Source organism: Peromyscus eremicus, chromosome 4 (assembly GCF_949786415.1).
Source record: "Peromyscus eremicus chromosome 4, PerEre_H2_v1, whole genome shotgun sequence".
NCBI classification, from domain to species: domain Eukaryota; kingdom Metazoa; phylum Chordata; class Mammalia; order Rodentia; family Cricetidae; genus Peromyscus; species Peromyscus eremicus.
Window position 1 is genome coordinate 68,291,693 of NC_081419.1, and position 19,614 is coordinate 68,311,306.

At 49.8% G+C, this 19,614-nt stretch overlaps 1 protein-coding gene across 1 annotated transcript in view; it reads right to left on the minus strand.

The window, feature by feature from the left end:
- Positions 1-17,165, minus strand: part of Cry2 (cryptochrome circadian regulator 2) — a 31,491-nt gene extending 14,326 nt beyond the window's left edge. The window contains exons 1-5 of the mRNA XM_059260975.1: positions 16,895-17,165; positions 9,727-9,835; positions 7,275-7,417; positions 5,580-5,764; positions 4,898-4,986 (exon numbers count right to left, since the gene is read on the minus strand). Coding sequence (XP_059116958.1) covers positions 4,898-4,986; positions 5,580-5,764; positions 7,275-7,417; positions 9,727-9,835; positions 16,895-17,106 — 738 coding nt within the window. The 5' untranslated portion in view covers positions 17,107-17,165. The remainder of the gene's footprint in view (positions 1-4,897; positions 4,987-5,579; positions 5,765-7,274; positions 7,418-9,726; positions 9,836-16,894) is intronic.
- Positions 17,166-19,614: the final 2,449 nt, after the last annotated feature.

Consider the following 19,614-nt stretch of genomic DNA (forward strand, 5'->3'; position numbering starts at 1 on the left):
TCAGGTACCCAGTATCATTGACAAGCTTTCCCGCACCCTCTTCCTCTCTGAATGAGAATGAGGACATGGCTGCTCCGAGGCACAGTTGAGGAGAAGGATTTTACTGTAGATATGAGGAAAAGTTCAGTCAGAGGCATCCGGAAGGGTACAGACTGAACAGGATCATGAGAGGAGAGAGGACAGGAGTGTAAGAGAGGAAAAGAGAGGAGAGAGGGCCAACAGACCAAGAGAATGCATATCCAAAATGGTTGGATTACATAGAAATCAGAAGCTGGGGGAAGGGAAGCCCAGCGACTGAGCTGAAGAGGTTTAGGGTAGGGACAGGGTAAGGGGTGCTGGGAGGAGCCACAGGGACCGGGTGAGACTTGTCTAGTGTGTCTTTGGGACCAGACACTCTCCCCCAGAATTTCCATGCCAAGAATATGAAATAATGATCTCATTTCTCCTCTGAAAACCAAATATCCCCCAAAACAAAGGACTTACGACAACCATGGGTCTCTTGCACCAGGCCCTTCCTCCACAGTCAACCTGTCTCCATTATCCCATCCCCATCACCACTTTCCAGCCACCTGCCTAACTAAGCCTTGCTCTTTGACTTCATGGGTACCCACCAGCCGCCAGTCCCTCCCACACCACTGACTCCTCAGGCACTGCTGTCCGTGTATTCTGGGTGCTCTCAGCAGTACCACATCTTGCTGCTCACTCCCCACTGCTGTGGGATATCTTTCTGTATAATGTGAATATGTGTTGTTCTGATAAAGCTGTCTGGCCAATGGTGAGTCAGAATAAGGTTAGGCGGTACATCCAATGTTACAGGTCTGGGCTCTGCCTTTGCCCCTAGGCCCACCTCTGAGCAGGCACATGTCTACAGCTGCAGGCCAGCTGGTTCCACCGGCTGCCATGTGCAGACCTGCTCTCTTCCTTAAGTTCACACGTGCTCTGGACTCTGCAGAGAAAGCAACTTTATCCCCCTCACTCCTCAAGAACAGACCTAGCCTCCATCCTTCCCCATGTCCCGGTACTGTTCACCCAGACTTCTCAGATGTGTACTGTTCTTTCCATTCACTACTGCTAAGATCATATCGAGACTGGAATACGAAGATACCCTCCTCCAGGGCACTGTCCACACTGGGAACGGAGTGCCTCCAGCACTGCTCAGAGGACTGAGAAGGACACACAGCTCCGAAGCAGCTCACGTTTCTCTGGCTTCTCCGTCCCCTGTTCCTTAAACACTTGGCTGTCCCCAGCAGTGGCAGATGTGGTCCTTGTCTGCTGCCTACCTCCCCTGCACTTGCACTTGGTTGCTTAAGTGTCGTCTCTTAGCAGACACTGGATACTTCTGCCAGCACATCTCCTTGCTCCCTGTCCCCTGATCCTGCAGCTTCAACCCCCATAACATTTTCATTTATTTAGTGTGTGTGTGTGTGTGTGTGTGTGTTGTGTACACCTGTATACGCGTGTACACCTGTATACGCGTGTACATGTGTGCAGGTGTGGAGGCTAGAGGAGATGCTGGGTATCTTCCTCTATTGCTTTCGAATATATTTCCTTCAGATAGGTACTCTCACTGAACCTGGAGCTCATTTTTGTGGGTTCTTTTTGGGGAGGGGCTAGACTGCTAGAAAGCCCCAGCAATCTTCCCTGTAACTAGAGTTACAGGTGTGTGAGGTCACGATCAACTTTTTTTTTTTTTTTTGGGGCAGAAGCTTATGTTCCATCTACATTAAACTGCATGACTAGCTGTGCCTGTGGGAGCTGGGATCTGAACTCAGTCCTTCTGCTTGTGAAACAAACCCATGAGCCACCTCTCCAGCCCTCAATCTTTTTATTTTAAATGAAACGCAGACAAAGAGACCCACACAAATGTGTGGCTTTGTGAATTCTTCTAAAGCAAACATCTAGGTAATCACCAGCAAAGATCTGGAAACAGGACCTGGCTAGCTACTCAGGAGGCTGGGCTCCTCTCCCCTGCCTGTGACATCAGCTCCTGCTTTTATAATGATAACTTCCTACATTTTTTAGATGTTTACGTTTTTCTACTTTTGCGAAGTGTTCTTAGAGCAGCTTCGTTCTTCCACAACTATCCTTGGATTTTTAAGTACCTGCTGTCCCCCCACCTAACTGTGCATTCCTCAGTCCTATAGCTTAGTCTCAGCCATTTAAAAAGTATTCATACTGAAGTTTCTTTTAAGCACATACTCTGCCGCCACCTCTTCCTTTTCCTTTTGATGTTTCTGTGGAAGGACACAGGCACTTGTGTGGATTCTGCTACCTGCACGCTCATGGTACAGTTCATCCTGTGTATTGCCTCTAAGTTGGCTGGTACCAGAGACTGGAATGAACTTGAGTGCGATCCTTTGTGAAGTCTACAGTACGGGGCACATGATGCTCGTCTGTCTCTCTGATGGTGTCTGTGGTCAGTAATGCATGTGTCATCACTGAGGCTGCAAAATGGTGGCACTCTAATTCTACTATCCTTTTCTCATTTAATAATCAGAATACTGGAGCTCAGCATTTAAGAGCACTTGCTACTCTTTCAGAGGATCCAGAACCCACATGGCAGCTCAAAGCAGTCTGTAACTCCTGTTGCAGGGGATCTAATGCCCTCTTCTGGATCCTGTGGGCACCAGGCACATACGTGGTGCATAAACATACATGCTGATAAAACAGACATATAGAATTAAAATAAGTCAATCTTTTTTGAAGAATCAGAATGTCCTTACAGAGAACTCCAGAGGTAAAGAACATACAGTCTACCCTCGTTTGGTAAGAGCATCAAGGGCTTTAATGGAACACCTGCCTTCTCTAAATCTCAGTTCTAGTGGGCAAGGCAGATCTAATCCTACTTTCTGACTCTAGGAGTGGGCTCAGGATGTGAATGTGGTCAGGGGAAACACTCCATCCCCGACCACAGTAACCGAGCCAGGGAAGGGCATATGACCCAAGCCAAGCCAAGCCAAGGAAAATATTTCTTTGGACTTTTACTGAAGCTTCTGAAAAAGAGGCAAGCCCCTTCCTCTGGTGAGCTAGACAGACAAAAAACAGGCCGAGCTGACTACCTTCTCCACTGCTAAGGGCAGCTGACCTGACAGTGGACTCAGACAGAGGACAGTGAGGTCAAGAGATGGAGGACATCTGCTCAGACGTTCTTGGGACACCTCAATCTATCTATACCCAAAAGCTGCACCTTAGATTCCTCATATTCGTTTGAAAAACTCCTCTTTCAAAAGCCAGTTGCAAGTGAAACCCCGATTGATAATTAATCCTGATGCTCTTTGCTCTTGCAGCCCTCTGAACCCTGCTCTCCTAACCCTTAGGCCATCCATAACTATACAAAATGTTCTTCTGGAAGCTTCTCCATGTCTGTCCTGCTCATCAGCCTTTCTGGCTCATAGAACATCCTGATATAAATGGCTGCTCCCTTCAGATCTGAAGAACCAAAACGTTTCATTTCTTCAACTCAACACCTCTGGCTGTCCCCAGTGAGCGGGGAGTGGGCTGGCATCCAGGGGTGTAAGGAAACGGGCTCCCAACTTGATGATTTGAAGGGCAGTCCTCTACAAGATACTTTCACGGGAATAAAACTGAGACTCTATAGGCCACAGGTTAATAACTCTGACACTCCTGAGTCTTGCTCTTCCTGCCATTCCCTTGGTCATCTCCACCCCTGCACCTGACCACATTTCTGCCTCCAAACAGCCTAAGACTCTCTGGACATAGTGCTTTGTTTTTCCCTTTCACCTGCTCCTAGGATGATGAGGGGTTTGAGCATGTCTGGAGAACACTCTCCTACCATGCTGTAACCCAGCCCTGGGCAAAGCTCTTGATGTGGACATAGAAAGCTGGTCCCTTATAGCTGCTGACTCAAACTGGAGGAACTTGTTTTTAGCCTGGGGGCTGAGAGAAACATCAGGATGGGAATATTGAGTCTGCTGAGCTGAGGGAAGATGGGGCCATCAGCACAGCCTTCGGTGCTGGATGGGTACGCCTGAGGCTTGGAAAACGTCCTTCCTAAGCAGGCTGCCATGGACCCTAGCTCCATTGCTATCATCTACCTGCTGGCAAAATGCCGTGTCACTTGAGTGGGGACAGAAAAAGCTGTGCTTTTAAGGGCCAGACTGTAGAGGCTACAGCATCAGAGAACTAGGAGGCAAGAGTCCTCAGTCTGTGGAACCTGCTCTGCTCATCTGGTCACAGGCAGGTGAGGACTATGGACACTGTGGGACAGAACCTCTGGGGCCTCAGACTCCCTTCTTCTTGCTGAGTCCCACCACATAGGTGGGCCATTTGCTATCTGGGTCTAAGCAAACGGGAAGTAAGCTGTGGAGGAAACAAAGAAAGATGGGGAGGGCCATCTGACACCAAATGATTGACCTTATGGACTTTACCAACTGAATATTTCTATGATTTGGTTCTTTTGGGACACTCTGTAGCTCAGTCTGGCCTAGAACCTAAAGCAATCCTTCTGCCTCAGCCTTCTTCAATGCTGGGATTGCTGGCATTCACCGAGCCTGGTTAGATGCCCTTTCAGCAAGCGGAACCTGTCCACAGAAGAAAGTTCATCTGGTGCAAACGGTGTGCGCATATGAAACTATGCCTCCCTATGCTACTTACCAATGGTGTGACCTCAGGCAGGTTACTCAACCTCTCTAAGCCTAGCTCTGTGATCTATCAGATGCCTGTGGAACTGCTGGACAGATGAAGGGAGACAATACAACCAGGCACTTCAGCCAGTGGTCAGCACAGGGACAGACTCTAACCAGGAGCTGCTGTTAATTCTGCCACCAGAAAGTTTTCAGTGTTCAACCACTTGGAGAAACGAGGCTCCAGGGACATGAATCTGATCCATACCCCTGCTGTGTGCCTGCAGTTCTGGGGTTCAGAAACAGGGCCATACCTTCCGTTCCAAGTGCTTATCCAGGCGGGCCAGAGCTTCTGTCTCTCCTCCTTGCCAGACGGCTGGGCCAAGTCCCTCCGTGGGGAACCCTACAAAGGAGCAGCGGGCGAGAGAGCACTGCAGGTCAGGTCATCTGATTAACAGTTATACAAATGGTGATTCCCACTGTTCATCTGCTCTTTGAATGAAACCACAGACCTTGGACTTGGTGCTACTGGGATGAGAAAACCCTTCAAGTGAAGAAGGCTAGCTTTATTCCGATAAGAAGAAGGGAGGCATGGGGACAGAAGAAGGAAGGTGGACTTATTAGTTATCCTTGTGGAGAAAAGCCCAATGACCAGGCCAGAGCCAGACAGTGCCTCTACTATTGGAGAGGAGAAACTACACAAAGAGGCTCCAAGCAGAAACAGCAGCCTGGGAGGGCACAGGCAGAAATTCACTGGTCATGGGGGTAGGGGTGGGGGTAATAGCAACTTTTTCTGGTTTTGTTTTTTGTTTTTTTAAGTCAAGGTCTTATGTAGCCCAGGCTGGCCTGTTTCTCCTGCCTCTGTCTTCCAGGTTCTGAGATAATACGCATGTGCCACTAGGCCAATATTTTTTAACTTTGACAAAGACAGAAACAGAAAGCCATAACCCACACAGGGAGCAGCAGCCTGTGTGATGTGGTGCAGAACGTACGCACCCAGCTCCTCTAGGGAAGGCACGCCATAGGTGTCATCATGGTTCTCCTGGATCTCAGCCCTGCAGTTCTCCATCTGCTGGCTGGTCACAGCGCCCACTGGCTTCTTGGGCAGCTCCATGCGGCTGATGATGGCCTGAAAGCGCTTGTAGGTAAGGGGCGGTTTCTGCCCGTTCAGTTCGATGATTCTGGGGAGCCCAAAGTACATCTAAAGTCACTCCTGAGGCCCTTTATTTTGGGGTCCCTGACCACCCAAAATAGAGCACAGACTCAGAAGCTCTGAGGGTCACTCTCCTCATCAGCTTACGGTCCCACCCCTGAGTAGAAACGGGGGGCAGGGGAGGCTGTATCTCCATTTTACCGAGAGGGAAAATGAAGCCCAGAGAGCTGGAACAGGTGCCTCAGGTAATGGAGCAAGGCAGGGCCAAAGCTGGGACTCAATTCCAGGTTCCCTGGTATCCACGTGGAGCAGCCTAGAGACAGAGACTGACCATATCTCTCTAATCAGACAGAAAATCCCCCATGGGCCTTCTGGGCATGTATGTGACCACACCAAGGCTCTCTCTACCCCACTTCGAGCATGTACGGTGAAGGCTGTGACATGCTCCTTGCTTGGAGGATCAGCCTTGTTTACTAGAGCAGAGATGTAGAGGTCAGCTAAGGCTCCCTAAATCAGAGGCTGTGGTAAACAGCAACAACGTCGAGAGGTGTGAAGTATGCCAAGTATTTTTCACACACAGAAGAACAGGCATGAGGGCTGAAGAAGAGAATGCCACTGCTTCCATAAGCATAAACTTGGACGGTTTGCAGCCAGATTCCTGGGCTGCTGCTGGCTGAGAAGAAGCTTATGCAAGGCCTGCCTGTCTGGGTGAGTTCACTTCCCTATTTGCTCTCCCTGCACTGCCCCCATTAGCCCAGATAGAAGCTGGCTGCTGCCTCTGCAGCCCCGCCCCTCCCCTGGCACGTGGCAGGGGAAGGGCTCCACACCAAGCCGCTCCTCCCGAGGGCTTGGCTCACGTGCACAGCTGTGTGACCCAGCCTTCTGGCAGCCAGCCTTTGATTGCAGGAGGAGGGCAGGGAGCAAGCAGCAGGGTAACAGAAGGGTGACATCTCCAGTAGGGAATGGGGGACAGATGCACAGAGGCCGGCCACTGGGGAAGGATACTCTGCTGTGGTTATCAGCACCCTGCAGGGGTCTCTAGAGTCCTCAAACAGCATCAAAATGCATGGCCTGGAAACCCAGATAGGCAGGGCAGACAGGGACTCAGCAGAGGGCTGGAAACTAGGTCTGTGGGAACAGAGACCTGCTGGGAGAGTGACAGGTGGGGTCTGTCAAGGTCAGGAGATGGAGTTTGGGAGCTCAGCAAAGAGGGGAGCATGAAGCACAAAGAGCTAACAGCAGATTTATGAAGACCCTGTGTGGAGACGGATCCTCCCTGCTTCCACAGCTTGGCTTAGCTTAAGCAAGCCTTTGTTATCCAAACTGGGTAACCTCTTGGTGACTTCTTTAGCCCCAATTCTGGCCCATTCTTGTCCAGTTTATAGAAAGTACCATACCTCATCAGCCATGTGGCCCTCTTGCTGAACTGGTCCAAATTCCACTTTGGCGGGGGGGGGGGGGGGGGGGGGGGGGGGGGGGGGGGCGCAAATCACCACGCCTCACCACAGGCAACCTTACCAAGAGCCCCCATGTCTTACCTATCCAGGTCATAGAGGGTGTGAGAGTTTTCAGTCACCACCTCGACACCAGCCTCTTTGGCCATCTTCATAATGGCTGCATCCCGTTCTTTCCCAAAGGGTTCAGAGTCATATTCAAAGGTCAAGCGGGTCACCCCCCATTCCTGTGGGGAGATAATCTGTTACGCTCAGGACTGTTTGAGAAGTGGGACCGGGGCACTCAGTTCTTCTCAGGTGGTGAACATGGGCCGATCCTGGCTATGTTACAAAGGCTACAGAACAAACAAAGGGCACCAGACAATTGTTCAATTGGAAAGCAAAGAACCCGAGGCTCAGAAAGTGTGAAATAGGCAGTCAGGAGAGTCAGGCCAATAGCACTGCCGTGGTGGAGTTCGTGGGAAGGCCCCGCGCATTCACTGTGGCCTTAAGGTGGGACAATGAAGCTATAAATACTATGTTCCCAGGGGAGCCCCTGGCCCACAGAGAGGCACTGACTCACAGTGGAAACGGGTGGGGGAGACACACACAGGATCACTAGCTCCGGCCTGCTCTGCAGCCTTTCCCAGGCCTCCTCAGAGTCTAACTTGTGGCCTAGTTTTCTTGGCAGACTTGTGCTATGTAAATGTGTCTTAATGGTTTCCACAGCAACACTCCCAAGGCCAGAAGCAAACAGAGCTAATGGCTCTCAGAGTTGAGAGAAAGAGGAGCAATCATAGTCCAGAGGCTGGGAAACAAACTGGAGGGGGCTGCAGGTTGTGAAGAGGGGAATTCTTTTCTGAGCCTTCAGTCACTTCTGGTAGGAATAGCCTGGTCTCCTAGCAACGCCAGGAGAAAGCTGCCCCAGTGAAAGCTATCCAGACAAGTCACAGAAAGCCCTACAGCATGTAACTAGCAAGAAGCAAACAATCTAACCAGTCTGTGGTCACAGGCCTTTAAAGCTCTGAACCACTGGCAGAAAGCCTAGTTCAATCCTGCCCAGGGAGTGAGTTCTTCGCAGGGTGGGTCTCCAGCTGTCAAAGCACAAACGCACTGAACGTTTCCTTAGCCCTTCTTCTGATAAGTGGTTTGCACAGACGGCATCATTACGTAGTCACAAAACCCTGTGACTCAGGAGCGTCGCACTAAACGACGGCCCATCCTTCGGGGGATTCTCCTGTGTCCAATTTCCACACAGCGTTTGTCCCAGGCGATGAAGCTGCCCATGACCTGCCTGTTCTGCCCATCGTCGTGTGAACTCAACAGAAATCATGTATGCTGTACACCCATCTCTAGGTCTCGTCAGCCAGCATGGGGCCTGATAGCTCACAGCAGCTCAGTAAACACACAGGCAGTGACTCAGTGAGCAACGCCTCTATACTTCGGAGCAATAGCCTGTCAGGCCTCCGAGCTGCTGGGAGAGGGAGGGGCAATGTGGAGGGAGGGATAAGAAAGACACAATGCTTCCTGTTACTGTTGGTTTTGCTGTGGTGCTTGGGATGGAACCCTGGACCTCATGCACAGTAGGCCAGTGCCACAGCCTAACAAATGCATGTATATGGTACGCAGGTAAACACACAGCTCTGTGTCAGAGAGCCTGAGACCACTTCCTGGCCAGGGAGCGCATGCTCTTTCCTCACCTGTAAACCTGGGGCAGCAGAACCTAGCCCCAGGGGCTGCTACAGGGGGGCGGGGGGAGGGGGTTAGCGTGTGTTATAGTTGGAACAGGACTCAGTCAGCCCTCAGAGAATGTTAGTGTAGTGTCCGGTGACTCATAGATATGTACAAAATTATGGGATGGGGGAGACATACTATGAAGCTATTTGCTTTGACATCAGATTTTCCCTCCTGGCACAGTTTGGAGTGCTACTGAGAATGAAGGAGAAAGCTCTAGAATGCTCTATCTGTGAGAACTTTTACCTCTGCTTGGGCCCTAAAACATGCATTTTAAAGGGGCTAAGAGGAAATAAATGGGCTTGCCTCCAATATGGCCCCCAAATGAAACGTTTACTAATTGCTTACCACAGAGAAACAGGGACGCTCCCTCAAATGCCTGACTGACTTTTTCCCTAATAAGCAGACCAAGTTGAGGTGGGCAGCATCCCTTGTTAGACAGGAAACCCCACCCTTAAAGTCTTGGCAGGAACGAACCCTAATAAAATGTGCTAGCTTGAGCCAAGGAAACATAAGGAAGCCAGAGGCAGTGGGGTGGAAGGACTTAGCACACTGCATGTCTGGGCTGAGCTGGGATCTTTCCAACACAATGCTGGTTTTACCGAGTTTTTTTTCCTTAAAAAAAAAAAACTCCAGTTTTTCCCAGTTTGCCAGTTTCCACCCTGCTGGCAAACTGACCGGCTGTCTCTGCGTCCAACCTCCCTAGCAGCCATTTTAGTGGCCAGACAGGCACCAGTATTTCCATTCTGCCAGCCAGAACAGCATTTCACCGTGTGGGGAAATGCCAGGCAGCAGAATCCCCCTCTCAGTCCTCCACACTCACCTTGAAGAGCCTTGGAAACACATCAGCTGGCTGTCCCCGGACAACAAACAGACGGGAGTTCAGCTTTCTTAAGCTTGTGTCCAGATCTTCCAGAGATTGCAATAGGAACCTGCAGAATCCACAAAGGCCTCATTAGTAACATGGGGTGGGGTGGGGTGGGGAGTGGAGGTGGTGGATGACAGGACACAACACACGCACACATACTCTCTCTCTCTTTCCTTCCTAAGAACCCAGCCACCGCTTATGCCAAAAAGTTGGTATGATACATGTAGGGCTGGGGGCCTGGCCTGAGCTCAGTCCAGGAGTGATGGGGTTAACTTCCAGCTTACTAGATAGCTGTGTGATATGAGGCAGAGACTTAACCTTTTTATCTGTTTTCTCATCCATGGCTTGGAATTAACAGTAGAGCCTGTAGACTTGCTAGTACTCATGGAATCACTAAGAAAATCCAATCAAATGCAAGAAAAACCTCAGGCACACAGCTGGACATAGAGTCCACGTGATCAGTGTGAGCAGCTCTTATTACTATGTTTCTGTGTGTCTGTTAAATACTAAAGCCACACCCACAAGCTGGGCTGTCTCTGAGGCTCGGTTTGGGAGGTGGCTCACTTTCCAGGCCTTTCTGTGTCCCACAGTCCCTTGAGCCTCAAGCATGGTGTACTTGTTTTGTCTATGTAGCTAAGGCTGGTCTTGAATTTGTCATCCTCCTGCCTTGGTCTCTCAAGTGTTGGAATTACAGGCATGAGACACCATGCATGGCTTGAGCTGCAGGCATTTCTGACACTTCAGCCCTCGCACATGAGCTTTGTTTGTCTGACTGCTTATTCTTCTGGCCTCTCCATTACTCTGGCTCCTGGGTTCTCACCAAGAGAGGCAGGGGCTTAAAGGTGTTCTGGACAGATATTGTGGCATGCTTGGGTATATGATAAGGACACAAATACTCATGAGCCTGTGTAAGAGAACTGGGTCACCAGGCAACAGGGAAAGGAAATGAACCTTTGCTGAGTCTGTCAGTGTGTTATTTTAAATTAAATTAACATTTAACCAGGTAACTATTGATGTGGTTCAAAACCCCAGTGATAAATGGGTACAGAGTGAAATGTTCTCTCTTGCCTTCCCAAAGCGACCAAGACTATCAGTTTGATCATGAATTTATTATGCTTTGTATTTTCCTAATTTGACCCCTCAACACATTTTGAAGGAAATTGAACTATTCCTATTTTGCAGACAAAGAAACAGACAAGAGAGGTTAGGGAAACTAACCTCTCAGTTTTACCAAAACTGAGAGCCATTAAGTGACTGAGCTGGCATAGAGGCCCAGGCTAATCAGACTCTGAAAGCCGTGTTTTCTTCTCAGTCAATTTCTAATCACTTCAGTCAAGTAGGCTCTCTGCTCCAGGGCTGAGAGTCTCCTGAGCCTGGAATTCCTCTCTCTGACAGACACAAGCCTCATCTAGGCGGTCCAGTCACATGCCTATCGTCCTCCTCAGGACCCGAGCCTCAACAGGCCAGCTTCTACGTCATGGTCCCTGCAAAACATGTTGTAGATCCCCAGCTACATTCCCTGACTACTGGAGGCTTACAGAAGCCAGGAGGGTGCCAATCAGAACTAGGCCCCGCCTGCCTCTGACGTACACAAAATGTCACAATTCCATGGCCAATGCTGCAGGCCCACATTCCAGCAGGAGCCTACCCCACAGCATCACATTAGCTAAAGAGCACATAGGCTGAATCAAGGGTTGAGACTGGAGACTGAAAGCAGAGGCTGTTATGACCACTCCTCAAGCTCCCCTGCTGTGAAATTCTGACTTAAAAACCTGGCACCCTTTAAATGGTAAGTGATCCACAAACCTGCTCGAATTGGTCTCCCTTGGGCCTTGCTGCTTCCCACCAGCACACATACAGAATAAAAATAAAAATAAGGAAGGCTCAAGGGCGCAGAGAGCCTTAGCCACCTGAAACAGGAGGCCTTGCGAGGCACAGTGCAGGGCACAAGTCCACAACATCTCGGGAAGATGGAGGTTCTTCCATCCGAAGCCCCAAGATGTCCCAGCCATACACTTTAGGGTCTCTATCTTCACAGCTCACCACACCGCAGAGAACATCCATCTGCAGCTATTAAGGCTGCAATGCACAGGAAATACAGGTTCTGGAGGACGTTGCAACCTGTTTTCTACACAGCTTTATTTTTAGGACTCTATCTAAAGAAGAGCTTCCTGCAGCATCTCTGCAGCACAGATGAGTACCCTTGTCTTCTCTGACAGGAGGCAGAAGGCAAAGCCTGCAACTAGCAACTAAACAATGGTGCAATTTCCAATGGCAATGGCTATATTTACCGAGTACTTCCCGAGCAAAGCTCTATCTTACTTACTTTATATGCATTAACTCTCAGACAACCCCACGAGGTGGGCGCTATTATCGTGCCTATTTTACAGCTGAGGAAACTGACATTCAAAGACGAAGTAACTTCCCCCAACACAATATACTTGGTAACTGGCCAGAATTGGTGGCCTGGGGACCCTACAGCTCAGGGTTTGTTCTCAGCTACCAGGCTCCTAAGCCTCAGCAGTGAGCACACCCACGGCTCTGAGCAATGCACACTGAGGTGGATGGTATTGCCTAGGGCTCAGCCCTTAGGGAGCACCAGAGCTCAATTCATACTTTTCTGCAGATCTGTGCATGACCAGGAACTTGCTAGAACAGACACACTCCTGGGCTCCATCCTAGACCGCCATGAACTGAATTTGCCCTTCCATATGATTGTCTGGGAACGCACTTGTCCATGAAAACTGAAGAAGTTCCACCGTGGAATGCTCTTCACTTTGACCTCAATGTACAAAGTGCATTTTTGTTTCAAATTTGTTTCTACTGAGCCCCCACCCCCACCACATCACATTTTTGTTTCAGACTTTTTGGCCCTTAAGAAATACTTAATTATATCCACCATCCCTCCTCCCCAGGATGAACTTAGAACAGCATCCCAGAAGGCAATAGGAAGAAGACACAGGGAGGTCTCCGTATAGTGTCTAGCCTCCAGGCAGCCATGGACAGGGAAGCCAGTTCTATGGCATCACCTTTTGGATCTGCCTGGTGAGAGCTCTGCAGAGCACAAAGGAACTGGAGCAAGCTGCTCCTGGAGAGCACCAGGCAGGCCTAGGCTTTCTTAACCAGGGAGAACCTGGGCCTTCCCTCGCTGCTCCCTTCGAATCCTCCTCTGCACCTGCCCACTTCTCCTTACTTCAGGAGGGGGACTCCAAAGGAAAACAGCTTGAGTGGGCACTGGAAAGGGTGGTACTGGGGGCTGACCCTCACCCTTGCTCCAAGTGGCAATCACGTGGCAGAGCACACAGTCCTTGAAGGAGCAGTCAGAGCTCACCATTTTCCACAGATGTGCACCAGAATTACGTAAGTCCCATGGAGTCGGGGCAGACAGAACTAGAGAAAACCAAATTGGGATTTCCAAAAATTACAGAGAAAACCGTCATTCAAGAACTCCAGGAGGCTGGCTACCCCTTCAGAACAGGCTAGTTACATACACATTGTACTCAGGGAGAACTTCTCTAGGGATGGCATTGCTGTGTTGAGAAACAGTTTTCTGTTAACACAGAGGAGAGGGGTGATAGTTCTCTTGGATACAGATGGTCCTTGACCAAATTCCTCTGCTTCAAGCAAGTTTATCTCACCATAACAATGATATTATGGGCTGGCGGACAGGTAACAGGATATTAATAGATAAAAATTCACTTCTAAGAAATTAAGAGAGTTTAAAACCCCACAAAAAGGATAATTTAACCCCACAGTCTGTGGCAGAGATTGCTTCCTAAGTCTCATTCATATAGAAATATAGGTTTTTCTTTTTTTTTTTTCTTTTGGAAGTGCTTAATTTTAAAGAGCTTGATTGAAGTTTTCACCCCTCTTGGGCAAACGGAACGTGCCCTTGGCTTACAGAACAGTGAAGCCCCTTGCTAGAATTGCAGTGTGAACAGCTCAAGGAACACAAATCGCTCTCCCAGCAACTACAGATCCCATCTCCTTGCTGACCAAGTTCCTAGGCCATCCATTTCGACAGTCCAGATGTCCAGCTGCATTCAGCTCCAAGCACTTGGGATGAGGCAAGCTCTTTCTCACCAGATAACAAGAGTTCCCAGATGGTATCACTGGCTACTGAGAGAAATGGCTACGAGAGAACATATTTCTATAACTCCCTCTGTTCTGGAAGCTCCTGAAAGAGATGCAGCACAGAGCCAGAGCCAAAACGATTTCAATGGAGTAGGAGGAGAACCCTGGGCAGCATCTAAGCTGTGACAGGGAGAGGAAGGGAAGTAAAAATGGATCAAGTCTGACCCATTTTAAAATCTAGAAGCCACTCACAGCTGCCTCTTGTGTGGGGTCTTGCCTGTAACACCTCCTTTCTAGATGCAGCAAAGCTGGGGAAGGGCGGACAGAGGAAAATGGCACCGGAGCAAGAAAAACATTCCTGGGAGTCACAGAGCTAGAACTGACCCATAGGCTTCCTACCATCACCAAGGCAAGCAATAGGACAGTCTTCCATGCCAGCAGAATATACAAACACAGGTGCTGTTGGCACAGAGAAAGCACATACATCCATGTATATTCTGGTTGCCTTTCTCTTTAGCTGACACTGTAGCTATTTTAATCTGATTCCATCTGCAGGAGGGAACCAGTGTAACAGAGAAGACAGACTCTGATCTCCCGCTTCTGCCAGATGGACCCCACCCTTCCAGAGAGACTTTTCAGAGCCGGGTTCTGAAGCAGTAGGGGGCAGGGCCGTTATGCTGCGGCCCCATTCTCTTAGTCTACTCCCAAGTTCCAGAAGCAGCGCCGGAAGATTACACATGCTGTAGTTATGCAGAGGTGCAGCTGGGGTGGGAGGGGGCAACTCCTTGCCTCCAACCCTGTGCACCAAACAGCATCCAGCCCTGCTCTCCAGCCATCAGGAGCAAGGGCGATGATGGGGCTGCTGGAGTGTGTGTGCCTGCTGCCAGGTTCAGGAGCAGTTACCATATTCGATCTGTTTGGTGTTATTTCGCCTCATTCTCCTAAATGCCAAAGCTAATTAGACTTCCGGTCAATGCATTGAAGCAACACACTCCCCAGGTTGCCTGGCTCTCTGTGGTTCTTTAGTGCAGCACTTCTGACACTTGGCTGCAACAGCTTAAAAACAAAAACAAAACAAAAAACAACCAACCCAGGCCAGGACAACTGAATCATAAATCAGGGAGGGGAGCCCAGGAAGCTTTCAAAGATCCTTAAGAGATTCCAAATATTTAAAACACATCTGTAGTTTGTCCCTCATCTAATTTTGTTCATGGCATTTAGGCCTCCTCCATTGTGGTTGTTTACTTGCCTTTCTCTACTCAAACGTAGGTTCTGGAAGCTGTGGGAGCACACCTGAGCTCACTGCCATACTTAGCAGCGGCCCACCAGCTACAACTCACAAAATAACTCTCAATTAACATCTGCATTCCCACACGATTTGAGATTTCACTCAGGCATCTGAGCTGCCTTGTTCTTTTCCTGCTTCATTCTCTTGAAAGTGCAACTACAAAAGGGTGACCCACAAAACCCCATAAAACCAAGTTCCTAGTATACTGGAGTTCAACCAACTTTGTGTTTCCTTTATCTCCACTACCACAAAGGAAGAGGCAGCCACAGGCAATGCTCCCCACAATCTCAGTAAAAGAAAAAAAAAAAAAAAACAAAAAAACCCTTCATGACAACATAACAAACAGTCAGATTCTATTGACTCTGTCTAGATTGGCACACTGCCAATCAAAGAAGGGGAGGGCAAAGTCTAGGGCTTGGTTTAACGTCCACAGTAGAGATGGTCATTTGGCAGTGTTTGTCAAATTCAACCTTCTATCTATGGAAACTGGAGCAAGACAGAGCAATGGCGCAGCCTGAAAACAGTGTGGGCTGGCTCTCCACAGGCCTATCTTTAGCTGTTCCCTCTGCGTAAATGGGACAGGAAGGGGCATTTAATAGACATGCTACCAGGAGCACTTGCAAACCCCTCTTGGAGAGGAAAGAATGGGGTGCTGAGAGCCACTGTCTCCTGGGAATTACCTTGCTCCTCTGTGCAGCAAGGCCATAAGCAAACATCGCTCATAACAATGCAAACACCGAGCCACTGCTAGCAGGCATTTAAAGAGTGATGGGTACATGATGTCTCCAAACCTGCTTTTGAATACTGGCGACAGAGAAAATACATCAGCTACCTATTTATTAATTGGGTCACACAATGTGGAGAAGGACTCATCCTCCTGGGAGTTATCAGGGGCTCTTGACATTGTGGTTTTGTGGTTCCTTACCCTTTTATCAGCTCCTAAAAGTCTTATCTATCATGGCCCACTGTCCTCTAAAAATCGTATCATGACAATAGGAGGAAGGGCTGGTAGGCAATGCCATCCTCTTCGAATATTTTTTTAGCAAAGTTACAACTGCAGAAGGGGTCCCCTCAGATCAGTTAAGGGGGCTACCTGGGAGATAGCTCAGCGGATAATGGCACCTGCCTCCTGGCCTGACAACCTGAGTTTGATCCTTGGAGCCGCATGGTCAATGAGAACTTGCGAGTTGTCCTCTTAACTCTATACACCTCCATGGCACGTCCTTTCCCAATAAACTTAAAAAGTACATATAATAGTAATTTTAAGGGTTAAGAACTACTCTGGAGGTCAAGACACAAAGTGGCACTGCCGAAGACGCCCTTGGGGTCTTTTTAGTGCTGGCTAAGGCTAAGCTAGGGTCCCTAATCACCATCAGGGTGATTGTGTAAGGATGTTAGCCAGGATGGGAAAACGGGGTGGGAGATAGTCAAACAAATCCGAGGCTTAGGGAAGCCTGAGGGGGCTTGGTCAGAGAGGGGCTTCTTCCCTTGAAGAATGCTTTTCCTCACCCCTCCACGCCACCCCGTGGCACATCTCTAAAAGCCCAAGACCAGAAAGTCCCCATTCTGTCAGGAACAGGCTGCAGGTCTTCGCGTTTCTGACGAGAGTTTCATCAGCACAGAGGAGTCATGACCTCCGTCCCCCCCCCCCGCCCCCGCCCGACTGTCGTGGCCTTCAGAGGGGCGAGACCGCTGTGTCAGCGGTGGCCGCAGGCCGGAGTCCGCTCGGTGTTCCCACCCCGCAGTGCAGGGTCTCCTCACCTCCATCGATTGATGCCCACAGACGAGGAGGCCGCGAACCACGGGTCCAGGATGTAGACGCAGCGCACACAGCGCGCTCCGCGCACGGCCGCCAGCAGCGCGGGGTTGTCGTGGAGCCGCAGCCCTTTGCGGAACCAGTGCACCGAGGACGCGCCGTCAGCGCCCATCGCCGTCGCGGGGACCGTCGCCGCCACCACAGCTGCCGCCGCCATCGCCGCCCCGACTGGGCCTCCGGCAGCGGCTCCGCCCCTGACCACACTGCAGGTCCTGCTCAGCGCCCGCCCAGCGGCCTATGACACCGCGGATCCCCGACATGGCCCCGCCCCCTGAGGCCGGGCGCGCCTCTGTGATTGGACGGGACACCCCCTCCGCTCTATTGGCCGACAGCGCCGGCGCAGGCCCCGCCCCCTCACGTTCCCACCATGTGTGGTCCCCGCCCGGTAGCCACTCGCCAGTGACGCAGGATGGCGCTGCCGCCCGCCCCGCGTGGGCTGAGTCTAGAGGGACCCCGGATCTCCTACGCGTTTCGCGTTCCCCGCCTGCTTCTGGGAAGGACAGGGGCTGCGGTGACTCCCGCTGGTGGCTGATAGACCTGTCACCAGGCCCGTACTTGCGGTTCATTGTACTGTTCACATGCCAAGCAGAGCGGTGATTGGCCTTACACAAACTGTCCTATTTTCTATTCTCATCTCATCCCGGTTACGTTCATTCCACAAGCCCGGATGAAACAGATGCTTGTTAGTCTTATTCTGCCGATGAGGCAAACTTAGGGCGCCCCAGTTTGAATGGCTTGCGCAATACCGTGAATCCAGTAAGATTCCGCTCTGAAATTTCCGATTTCAAAGCTTCTGCTTTTAACCCACTTCCTCGCAGAGAATCTTGGCATTTGCATGCAGCAAGGCGTAAGGATGAAGGAGAAGCCCTTCTATGCGGCAGAAGTGAGTTTGGGAGAAAGGGCAGGTGTTGCAGAGGATATGGGTTGAGGCAGTAATTGTGCCCTCAGATGAATTTATTTTCATTTACTTTCTGTTTAGTAGACACAGTGCCGTTATCGTCTACAACTCTGAACTGGATTCCGTATGGGAATCAGAGATGTGGAGGGCATTATTACCTACCTCTTCTTTGGAAGCCCCATGATTCTTTGGAGATTCCAGCACAGTATTTGCAGATTGATCGAGTGCAGCAAATATTGCATCTGCCCTAAGACGGCCTGAGTGGGCAGGAGTGCTGGAGCTATTAAGCAGAGGACTGTTTCCATTTGTCCTTGTGTTGATCCCATGCTCAGAACCCTGCCTCGACCTGGGAATGAGCAATGAAAGAATCTAGAATTTAGTCAGCAATGTAATGGTGCTAATTGGCACCACTCTCTAACCAGAGCGTCACTGTGATCCTCATTTCCAGAGCTTTCGTACATGCTGTTCCCTCACATAAATCACACGCCCCAGCCCACAGCCTTTACATCTCCTGTTTTCCCTGTGGCAGCTGTCATTTTCCAGCTTCCCGGATCTAGCCTGCACAGCGCCTCATCTCATTTGGTGCTTTGTTTGATCACTGGCCTTAGCTCACACTAGTGGAATTTCTTAGCTGTGGTATGTCTGCTCCATCACACTATAAGCCCAGACATGCAGGGACCTTGGTTAAGTTACAGTCAGTGGCGTTTCCCAGGTCTAGCTCAGGACTTGGCACTGAGGGATCACATGAATCAAAAGGAAGAGACTCAGACTGGCCAGTGCCTTCAAGTCTATCCCAGTGTCTGCCTGACCCTCACCTTTTTGAATCTCCTCTGCAAGTGTTTGCTGAGTGAATTGATGTCCCACATTAAACGTGTTTTTTTTTATTATATTCAATGCCATGTTTAGCTGTGTGTCTGTGTATGAGTATGTGCCCATAAATGGAGTCCAGAACAGAGTGTTTCCCAGGATTGGAGTTACAGGTTATTGCCAGCCTCCCAATGGGGATGCTGAGAACCATCCACAAGTTGGGTTCTCTGCAAGAAAAGTACACACTCCTAACCACTGAGCCACCTCTCTAGCCCCTCATTCCTTTTCTCTTGAGGCACTGTATTCCTGTCTCCTCGGGTCCCCACAACACTGAGGACTTGCCAGGAAGAGAATAGGAGAGTAAGGAGGGGATTCTTTCACAAATGGCCTTTCAGGGAGTAAATTCTTCTCTTTTTCTCTGTTAGACTCCCAGAATGCTGTGTCTGGAAACTGTGAGCTATCTGCAGTCAAGGACTGCCCTATCTTATTTATAGAGAGGCTGAACTCAAATTCCACTTGCTTTTCTTCTGTGTGACCCTGGACAAGCTCGTTGATTTCTGTGTTAGTTGTTATCATTTAATTTACCTTTATTATTTTATTTATGTGTGTGTTTGTCAGTGGATGCCATGTGGATGTGGATGGCAGGAAGGCCAGAAGAGGGCATTGGATCCCTTGGAGCCGGGCTATAGGAGGTTCTGAGCCACCTGATGTGGATGCTGGGAACCAGACTATTCTTCAGTGTCTTAGTTACTTTTCTATTGTTATGACAAATCACCATAACCAAAGCAACTTACAAAGTATTTAATGTGGAGGTTCACAGTTCCAGAAGGTTAGAATCTATGACCATCATGATGAGGGGGATGGGTGCAGACAGGCAGACGTAGTGCTGGACAGTAGCTGAGAGCTCACATCTGATCCACAAGCATGAGACAAAGAAGGCTAACGGGGAATGGCTTCAGC